This window comes from Ailuropoda melanoleuca, chromosome 12, assembly GCF_002007445.2.
Source record: "Ailuropoda melanoleuca isolate Jingjing chromosome 12, ASM200744v2, whole genome shotgun sequence".
Lineage (NCBI taxonomy): Eukaryota > Metazoa > Chordata > Mammalia > Carnivora > Ursidae > Ailuropoda > Ailuropoda melanoleuca.
Genome location: NC_048229.1, coordinates 23,881,844 through 23,892,685, shown reverse-complemented (window position 1 = coordinate 23,892,685; position 10,842 = coordinate 23,881,844). Strand labels below are relative to the sequence as shown.

The window sequence follows — 10,842 nt, the reverse complement described above, 5'->3', positions numbered from 1 at the left end:
GACAGAGGATTTGCTCTCATCTAAGGACCTGTTTGTGCACCCTCCCATCCTGGGACACCTGCACATGGCTGCGACACAGAGTCAGAGGGGTCGGGTAGGACCAGGTTTCTCCCTGTGGCCCTCAGCTGACCAGGGGCCATCCTGACCTCAGTCCTCACACTCAGGAACGTCAGTGGTCTCTTTATTTGGGAACAAGAAAGACCGAAAATTAGAAGTTTGAATGGATGCCATTGTGTAAATCCTTGGATGGCACTGTGGAAGTCCACAGCTTCAGCCTCCCCTCCAGCCTCCAGGTCATGGCTCAGAGGGATTTAACAACACAACCTTAAGTATGGTCATCACAGAGCTTTGAAACCTTGGCTTCAGTCCAGGTCCTTTTGAGAGTCCAAGGGTAGAGATGTAGCTTACCTGATTCCCAATGTGGGGCTGGGATGCCTATGTCTTCATGGCAGCCAGAGGTTTGTGGGAATCTGCAAGGAGACTTCAGCAATATAGACGTCACGAGGGTGCCCCACTTCTCAGCTGTACCATGAGATGAATCTTTATAGATCCAGACTCGGAAACCTGAGACCAGGGGGTGCCCTCATCCCATTACCTCCAAGTTCTGACGGCCATGTGTCATACAGAATGAGCAAAGACATTTCCCCCACTCTTTGCCTGCCAGCAGGTTCAGACCTATTTTCCACCTCTGGAGCCTCACAAGTCCTACAAAGGGAAGATGTGGGGGCAGTGAGAGGTGTCCTGCAGGAACTGGCTCCCCACAATCGTTGGAATATAGGTCCACTGAGCCAGGACTCCCCTCTGTTCTGGTCCTTATCCCCAACCCACCTTTGCCCAGATTCACCTCCATGAGGGTGACTTGAATCAGAGCCTCAGTCTGCACAGCTGTAAAATGCAGAGAAACCCCCATTCTAACTGATAGAGACCTGTTCTGGGGGAGTCCATGGGATTCAGCTTCAAAGGCATCTGTCAGACACCGAGTGTGTACTCAGCAAGTCCTATTCAACCTTTTCTGCATCTTTTACTGAAGTTCCTGGAGTCGTTTCCAACCTGAGCCTTCCTGACCCCTTGAGCTGAGACTTATGCCCTCTCCCATCTCTCCACCAGTCTCCTTCCCACCTGTGTGGTTGGCTCCTGCCATCCCTCATTTCCTCCGCCCTCCTTAAATCCAACCCACCCCCCAGTACCCAGGATGGTCAGTGGCTCCCACCTTGAGCCCAGGGAAACAGCAGCTATGATCACCTGCCTTCCCCCGTGTCTTGGCCCTTGCATTGCCCTCCAAACTTATGTGGTCATGTTGGACCCTTTCCTGCTAGGCTGACCACTCTGCTCTTAACCCTGAGCAGGCTGTGAGTGTAAATGTTTCCCTGGCTTTCTGGGTCAAGATGGACTGAACACACCTCTCATTTAGTTCAGAAACCCAGTGAAACCACAGGGAAGAGTGTGTTTAGAACATACACCTATAGGTTTGAGGATGGAGTAGGGTGTCGGGCAATGTCATTCTGAAGCTAGGATTGGATGGGAATGGGGAACTTCAACTGATCTCGTGAGAGCCACATACCGTGTTGGCACTGGGGGAAGTGGAGCGTGGCCCCTGCAGGCTGATGCTGCAGAAGTCCAGAGGGCTTGAAAACTAGCACCCTGTCCCCTGAGCCTGCTTGGTCTACCCACCGGAGAATTCTTCATGATCACTGGCCTCTACCTAACAGCTCCCACAATGACCCAGGTGTCACTTCAGTATCTGAGCTCTCAAAGCCTACATCTCAATCTTCACACCCACATGTGCCCCAGCCTACATCTATGATGGGCAGGCAGTGATTCCCGCATGGAGAGAACACAGTCTGCTTCACTGAGGATTAACATGTGCTATTTCCCTTTTCCAGGTCTACAGCTCTTAATATGCCTGGGCAGCACCCAAATCTCCTGACATGGGGTGAATTGCACTTCCCAGAGGTTCAGTGCCCTGAAATTCCCATCTGCATCTATCTTAATTCCCGAGGAAGTTCTTGAGACATTGAGGACTATACTTCCCCGAGGCCTTGCCACTCACTCCCTTGGTCCACAGACTATAGTTCCATAATGATCAAGTAGCATTTAAAGCTCTTGACACAGTGTGCGCTGTGCTTTACTGAAACCAGCAAAAGCATGCTCCTGCCCACAGTTCACACAATGCCCGGAGGGCTCTTTTGGCCCCTAGGACACTGGATTTCATCTTCCACAGGGCTCCAAATCTGCTCCACACCCCTCCCCAGGACATGCATCAGGGCTTTTGCAGGTGCACCCTACCAAGGACACTCTTCCCTGTTACTTGCTGCTCATCCTTCTCAGCTTAGCTCGATGTCCTTGTCATATCACCATGACAGCACTTCTCTTTACACCCTCCAGACCATAACCACATCTGCTGGCCTGGGGTCAGCTCATCAGAGACCACAAAAAGACCTACAGATAAAGTAAGCCTCAGCTCTCAACCCTGGAATGACTTTGAGACTGCTGGGTCCTCCCACAGCAGTGGCCTTGCATAGACAAACCCTGAGGCTTGTCAAGGTCCTTGATGGGGACACAGGGGTTATCCTGAAGCAAGGTGTCTGGAGGGCCCTAGGCCCTCAATTCCTTGCTTGTATCTCCATCCACTGTTGGGGAGGAAGAAGTTCTTCTGCCCTTCAAGGTCTTTCTGGCTTGACAAAGAATCAAATTGACATGAGACATGTTAACAGGAGAAAAATCAAATTTAATTTGGTACATATGGGGAATACATACAGCCATAAGATTCCAGAGACAGGCAAAATGAGGCATACATGTCACACTGAATTGAGAAAGGTATAGAGGTCTGGGAATTCAATACGAAAGAATGCAATTTAAATGAAAGAGTAAATATTTGGTAAGCAAACGGTCTTTGGGACATTCAGAAGCAAGAGGACACAGGAATTTGATCAAAGAGACCTTGCTAGATTCCTCCCTGTCCTAATGTAGTTATCTGTGGGGAGATAAGGAGCTTCTGAGTCTGCTGGGTTTTTATTGCTTTTAACACAATAATCTTTATGCCAAAGTGGCCCATCTTGGGGCTGCCTGCCCTTGGCCCCTACACACGTAGACATCTGTGTGCACACCCAAGTTTATTCTCACTCCGGTACTGGGCCTAGCATCATCTCACTCTGCAACTGGGGTTATATCCAAGCTAGGATTCATGATGACCCTCAGCAGGTTTGGGGGGGGAGGTGACCCTGCAAATGGGAGTGGTAGTCAGCATTGGGACTCCCACTTCAGATGTCCTCTGGACTGGCCAAATGGTCAGAGTCTCCGGGTTCCACTGCAGATAGCCTGGTACATGTCAACCGTCAGGGGCTGGAAGGCCTTGGACTGATTGTCCAACACGAACAAGGGGTCAGCAATGATGTCTACATTGAAGCCCTCACGTGCCAAATGGGACTTCACCAGTTTGAACGTGCTTGTGATTGCCAGAGTGTCCTGCAGGGGCAGTAAGCATAACCCAACTGTGAGCCCTTGGCCAAGATCTCCCATCCACCTACTTCTGCCACCCTGAGCTCACCTGGATACGGATGAAATGGGGTGCAGCATAGGCAGGGAGCCAAGTGTGGACATGCTGGTACATCCTCTGACCATCGAAGGTCTGGCCGGGGGCCAGCTGCACAGCAGCCATGCCCACCTTGCCCTCACAACCTGGGGAACACACCAGTCACTCTTGGATCACCCACCTCACAGTGCCTAGCTGACGCTCTCACTTGGCCCATCTCTGCTCACTGGCTGTGCCCCAGCAGTTCCCCCACCTGTAAAATCTGGGTAACACCCCTCTGCCCACCAAGCTGATGGAGATTTAAAATGAGGCAAATCCTCCACACCTGGTACAGACACACCGTAGACATTCACCTCCTGCAGGAAGCCCACGAGTGACAAAACGCTCTCCACCTCCCGCGTTGACACGTTCTCACCTTTCCATCTATGGGGTTGAACCCAGTGCTAGTGACCAGAACCCTGGCAAAGCCGCGGCCCAGCCTCTTGCCCACCAAGCCCCTCCAGGGTTCTGCCCAACTCCCGCCCCTTCAGGATCGAGAAGCCACGCCCCTCCAGGTCAGGAAGTCCCGCCTCTTCAGCGTGGCTCCCTCAAAGGACCCAGAAGCCCCTGCCACCCGCTCTTCCAGTCCGGCCCGGGACCCGACCGGAAGGTGTCCCCGAGGCGGTCGCGAAAGTAAAGGAAGCCTTCTTTGTCCATGGTCAGCACGTCGCCGGTGTTGAAGTAAACGTCGCCCCTGCGCCGCACATTCCGCACCAACTTTCGTTCCGACAACTCTCGCGCCCCGCGGTAGCCCACGAAAGGTTGGTGGTTCAAGACCTGGGTCAACAGAAGCCCCGCTTCCCCTGGGGGTAGGAGTTGGAATTAGGGCATTAACCATGGCCAAGAACCGCACAACCCACCAGCCCCTGGCCGGAGGTTTCCAACCATGGTTGACTCTTCATCACCAAGACCCTGCCAAAGAAGAGACAGAGAGAGAGACCTAGAAATAAAGATGGGGGGCGGGAGAGACAGAGACTGGGAGACAGGAGACATTGGGGAGCCCACTAGAAATAGAGGATAACAAGGGAAGGACAAGGGACAGAGACAAATGGTGGTGGGAAGAAAGGTATGGCCAAGCCAGGGCGTGGCCCCAGAAGAAAAGACCCTAGGAGAAGGTACTGCCCAAGAGATTGATGCCTGAGAGGACATGACTTCCACAAATGGACACCCAGAGACCCAGCAGAGCAAGAGACTGAGGCAGAGGAGTCAGGCAGTGCTGAGAAGCTGAGAGGCAGAGGGTCTCAGGCAGTGGTCAGACAAGATAAGGGCACTGGGCACTGACCTCAAGGCTTTGGGCAGCTTGTTCCAGCCAAGGAGCAGATGGTCCCCACCTTTACCACACCCAGGGAAGGTTTCCCGACCCTTGTACCTGGCCCCACAGGGACACAGAATCCCTGATTGTCCCTGATGGGCTCTTCGGCCTCTGTGTCGAACTGTACAAGCTCAAAGGGGGACAGCATCTGAGTGGGGGGTGGGGAAGTGTCAGTAGAGGTCCTGTGGGCTCAGCCTCAATCAGGGCCACTGTCCCACTGAACCCACTCACTCGAAGCAAGCAGCTCGTCTTGCCCAGGGCCCCACAGCGCCCTGGGTAGTTGACAAAGCCAATGTTGCCTTCTGTAGAGCCATAGCTTTCCAAGATCCGAATGGGGCCAAAGCGCTGCTGGAAGGACTTCCACACATCTGCCCGGAGTCCATTACCCATTGCCAAGCGGACTGTATGTGTCCGGTCCTCTGGTCGCTGCAGGGACATCCCAAGAAGGGTGAGGAGGAATGTGCCCTAGAACCCTTACCTACGAAGGCTATCTCTTGGTCCTTACCTGAGGAGTTACCTGGGAGGTGATGGGGGTGGGGGGACCATCTATAGCTAGGTGGTCTGCCAAGGGTTCTTACTTGAGAGCAGTTATCTGGAGTCTGTACTTGGAGGGTTACCTGCAGAGGTAACCTGGGGGGAAGTTACTTAAAAGCCTCACCTGAAGGGATACCTAGGGGTGACTGGAGGCCTTATCCAGGGCTTACCTAGGGGAACTATCTGGGATCTTATATAGGGGTAGTACCTGCAACTTCTACCTGGGGGGAGGTTACCTGGAGGGGTTACTTAGGGGCCTTTACCTGGAGGTAAACTGGGGAGTGACTTGAACTTTCACCTTGGGGAGACACCTGGGGGCCTTACCTCGAGGTAGTTACCTGAAGCATTTTACCTGGGATCCATACCTCATTGCTGTATAAGTTCACATCTAGTGAGTTTATCCCGAGTCACCCTTTGTTCTAGGCACTTTGAATATGTTTTATTCTCACAAATACCCACTTTGAGTTATTATCCTCATTTTCCAAATGAGCACACTGAGGCCGAGAGAGATGAAGTCACCTGCCCAAGGTAGCACTGCTGATCATCATAGGAGCCATAATGGGAAACCTGCGTGGGATGCATTATCTGTGGCTGTTGCCTGGGGTGTTTTACCTAAGGTACCTTGTTTGAGTCCAGTACCCGAATCTGTCTGAAACCTTTACCTGAGATGACATCTAGGATCATACCTGAGGTGTTCACCATGGAGCCCTAATCTTAGCCCCTCACCTGCGGAGTGTTACACAGGTACCGCAGGACCTCGCCCACATATAGGATCACAGTCACACCATGCTGCCGACAGTCATCCCAGAAGCGGGAAGCAGAGAACTTGGGGGCCAGGACACAGGTTGCTCCTGAGGGGGGAAAGGAAAGGGTTTCAGGTCATGCTTCCATGCCACTGTGATAAGGTGCTTTGATCACCTAACTGTCGCTCTTGGAAGCACAGGATCTGGAGCTCCTGTGTGTGTCCCTGACCCAGCTAGGACTGCCCACATGGGAAGAGCATAGGTGGGCGTGGGTTTGAATCTTATCTTCAGAATGTGTACCAAGCTCAGTGCTTGGTACAAAGTGAGCCCTGCTAAATAAGGGCTATGAATATTAATCATTTTTGATTATGATAAATGTTTTATGAATGTCTAGCTGGGCAGATAGGTGGCTGGATGTGTGGGCAGATGGGTAGGTGGTGGCATAGTTGGATGGGGAATGGGTGAGGAGGTGGGTTAGTAGATGGACGTGTGAGTTGGTGGAAGGAGGTTCTAAAGGATGGACACATGGATTAATAAGTTTTACAGGCCACTACTTCTCACTCCAGGAAAATGATCCTTTCTTAGCTGATCAGTCCTCTGCAGCTGGCTTTGTGGAAGGCACTCTCCCTACCTCAACCCTAATCCTCAGCAAAACCCTGCAAGCCAGATATTATCATCCCTGCACCCAAAGGGACAATTGCTCATGTGCCTGGTGAGGTAGTGAGCGTGTGTCTTCTTGGAGGCTGTATTTTTGACAGGGAGGTAAAATACAGTGCGTTCTGTGTGAAAACGGATGCTGGTCTTGAGAGTGACAACTTTGTTTGCAACGCCTAATGAAATGCCTGATTCAGGAAAGGTCTTCAAGAGCTGGTAAAACCAGGGGGAAGGTTGATAGGGAGTTTTCCAGTTAAAGCCCCCCAATGTATAGATTTGTCTAATTGCTACATTGTACACCTGAAACTAATGTAACGTGTCAACTATACACACGTAAACACATACATACACACACATGCATACATACAGCTCCCCAGTTCATCTAAGCCTCTCTAAGGTAGGTTAACAGTTACGAGCTGCCTTCAATGTGATTATTAGGAAGAACAATGCATCCCACTGAGGTTCTTGCCACCAATACTTGAACGGAATCTAACATCTCTAGAGGAAATTTCCAGTCTAACAAGAAATGCAGGGGAAAGAGGAGCAGAGAACAAGCAAGCAAGTACGGTGAGGGGGCTTTAACTTTAACAACAACAACAACAAAAACAATTAGACATGTCATTGGGGGAATTTAAACATGACCTGTGCATCAGATGATATTAGAGTTACTGTTAATTTTGTCAGTTATGATATCACTACTGTTCTGAAGTCTTTATATGTTAGAGATACATTCTGAAAACTTACAAGCAAAAAGATACAAAGTCTAAGATTTGTTCTAAAATAATTGAGAAATAGAGAAGGGAACACACATCAGATAAGTGGCAACGTGTGGGTGAGGATACATGAGACATCATCAAACTATTTTGTCTACTTTTGCTCTACTGTGTATGTTTGAAAGCAAAATGCTGATGGCGGCTGAAGCTGAGTGGTGGGTACATGAGGATTTATGTAGAAATATTTAGAAATTTGTATGTATTTCAAAAACTTTTTTTTAATAAAAACTCAGAAAGAAAATATGAGAGAGTTCCCAGTGTGAATTGCTAGTCAGGTGTCCAGGAAGATAGCCCAATGGAATGCTTGGGGAACACCTAACCCTCACTGACTATCCCAGCACTCATATCAGCTCGTCACCTTCTGACAACAGCAAAGCCATCAGACCCTGTCTAAGTGACCATGTCTCTGCCCAAGTAGTCCTGGAGCCAGCTGCTGTGTCCCTTGTCAAAGGTAAGAAGTTTGGTGCTGCGTAACCTGTGGGGCCTTGTTACCCTGAAAACCCCACCCTGACACTGAGTCTGGAGGTTCCAGGAATCGGAGGGGTCTTCAGAAAAGGGCTTACCGAGCTCCAGGCAGCCAAGGACCCCAAGGATAAACCCCATCACATGGTACATAGGCAAAACTGTGTAGACCACGTCATCAGCTGTGACCCCAGCCAGGGAAAGCATCTTGCACACCTGCAGTAGTCGCTCATGCGTGACGATGGCCGCCTTTGGGAGCCCTGGGGAATGGAGTGGGAAGGGTGGCTGGTGAAAGGACAGCACAAGAAGGGCCAGCACACTGGAGTGGGTCTCTGTGGTCAGGTCTGTAGTGAGGGGCTTGAGGCTCTTAGAAGGTGGTCAAGGATGGGGATTTGTGGGTGGGCTCAGGGAAGAAAAATTGGTTTTGGGGTTCAGAGGGTAAATTCCAAAGTTCAGTTAGAGTTTCAGTGGCTGTTTACTGGACAGAGGCAGGATTCTGGCACTGACCGGTCAAAACACCTTGGGGATCAGAGTTCAGGCCAGGTGTCACCATCAAAGGGTAGGATGGGTTTCAGAGGTCAAGTTTGAGGCACGTGTCAAGCTTGGGGTTAGGGCAGCATTAGGGTTCAGAGGTCAGGGCCAGGGTTGCTGGGCGTCCTCACCAGTGGTCCCTGAGGTGTAGATAAACAGGGCAGGACTTTGCGGTGTGATCCCAGCACGTAGGTCAGTGGGCACAGGGTCGGTGGATGCAACATCAAGAGCAGCCCCCAAAGCCCCCACTCCTGGTGTTGGGGAAGAGTGGCTGAGGTAGAAGCATCGGATGTTCTCTGCCTGCAGCTTGGGAAGGACCTCTTCCAGGTTCTCCCGGAGTTCTGCAGGGATGGGTCAGAAGAGAAACTGGGGAAAAGGCCCACATTTGCGGTCAGGAGGGGAGACCCGAGACCCAAAGACAGGGGAGAAGAGCCTACTGCAAGCAACACAGGAAGCAGCTGGCAGAGAAAAACGTATGCATTCTTCTGTAAAGAGCCCCATAATTAGTATTTGTTGGCAAAAAGGATTGAAATGGGGGGCGGTGGCTCAGTCAGTTGAGCTGAGCCAACTCTTGGTTTCAGCTCAGGTTATGGTCTCAGGGTCCTGGGATTGAGCCCTGAGAGCATTGCTTGGGGCTCTGCGCTCAGTGGGGAGTCTGCTCAAGGATTCTCTCCCCCTCTTCCTCTGCCCCTCCCCCTGCTCACTCTCTCTCTCTAAAATAAATAAAATCTTTTTTTAAAAAGATTTTATTTATCTATTTGACAGAGAGCACAATCAGGGGGAGGGGCAGAGGGAGAAGCAGGCTCCCCACTGAGCAGAGATCCTGACTCAGGGCTCAATCCCAGGACCCTGGGATCATGACCTGAGCCGAAGGCAGAGGCTTAACCAATTGAGCCACCCAGGCGCCCCTAAAATAAATACGTAAATCTTAAAAAAAAAAAAAAAAAAAAAGGATTGAAACAAACATGAAAAAAACTCTGGTACCCTCAAAATTACTTTCCAGCAATTAAGTTTTGACTCTAATTGCCTGTGAGGGTAGGTAGGAAGCAAGGAGCTCCTTGCCTAGTCCCCCACCAGGACCCTCTGAACAGCAGTCCTCCACGTGTCTCCCCTGCTCTCTCACCCTCCGTCCTCCGCTAGCCTCTGGGGTCCTCACCTGGGTCCACCACCAGCAGACGAGCCCCAGAGCTCAGCACTGAGTGCACAAGGGGCGCCCCGCGGCCATGCGGATTAATCCAGGCCACTGGGCAGCCCAGCTTGGCCAGCCCCAGCCACAAACCCAAGGCCGGAATGGTCTGGGAGTCCAGCACCAGGAGGGCAGCCGACTCCCCGCCAAGCAAGCCTGTGAGGCCGCCCAGCTCAGCCTTCAGGGCCCACACTGCCTGGCATGCCCTGTCGTCCAGCTCCCTGAAGGTGACCTGGCGGCTCCCTGGCCCCTTCCACACCAAGGATGTGCGGCCTGGCTGTGCTCGTGCTCGTCGCTCGAAGGTATCCACAAATGTATCGGGCGGGTGACGTCTCATGCGCGCTCTGACAGCCAGGCCCAGGTGGAGGATCCCGACGATATAGGCCATATCTGCAGGCAGCCAGCACAGCCCTGGGGGCGATCGTGCGGGCAGCAGAGCCAGTGTGAGTGCCGCGGCTGCCAGACTCAGCCAGTGGGGCATCCAGGGGCAGAGCCAGGGCCGGGCCAACATGGCCAGGCCGAGCAGCACACAGAAGACAGAGTCTCCCAGGAGCCATCGCAGTGCAAGGGCCACAGCGGCAGGCCATGCGGGCTGCCCCAGGGCTCGCAGCAGCAACAGTAAAAAGGCTAGTCGCAGCCAGATGCCCATCGCACCTGCTCCTGCCTCAGAGAAGTGTTGACAGAATGCTTGCCAGGGGCTGTCTGGCCTAGATCTCTGACCCCTTAGTCCCGCCCCCCCCCACCCCTGTTGACAGCAATGCTTCTGGCCTCAGGACTCCACCCCCAGCCCTTTTTAACTGGATTGCTTTGTTTCACTGTGCCTACCTCTAGCCAGGTATGTGGCTGGCACTCAGTAATAATTGAAGGAACAAATACAGTGCCTAAATTCAAACCCAGTTCTGATATCCCCGCCCCCACCCATATGCTGGACTGTCTGCCCCACCCCCTGGCATCATGGGGACTATACTTGGGGTTCAGGAGGCTAAACTCCACAGCCCCCCCGCCCCAAATGTGGGCAGGACAGTCTATTAATGGTCAGACCGGAAAGCCTTTAGCCCTTCAGCTGGGAGGCAGTC

At 52.2% G+C, this 10,842-nt stretch overlaps 1 protein-coding gene across 1 annotated transcript; it reads right to left on the bottom strand.

The window, feature by feature from the left end:
- Positions 1-2,707: 2,707 nt before the first annotated feature.
- On the bottom strand, positions 2,708-10,539 carry SLC27A5 (solute carrier family 27 member 5). Its single transcript, XM_002927060.4, has 10 exons — positions 9,737-10,539; positions 8,712-8,921; positions 8,151-8,309; positions 6,144-6,268; positions 5,115-5,309; positions 4,941-5,031; positions 4,176-4,374; positions 3,858-3,955; positions 3,548-3,678; positions 2,708-3,465 (listed from the first exon to the last, which is right to left on the bottom strand). Exons 1-10 carry the CDS (start codon positions 10,413-10,415, stop codon positions 3,289-3,291), a joined length of 2,064 nt encoding a protein of 687 aa, XP_002927106.2. The 5' UTR covers positions 10,416-10,539; the 3' UTR covers positions 2,708-3,288.
- Between the last annotated feature and the right edge of the window lie 303 nt (positions 10,540-10,842).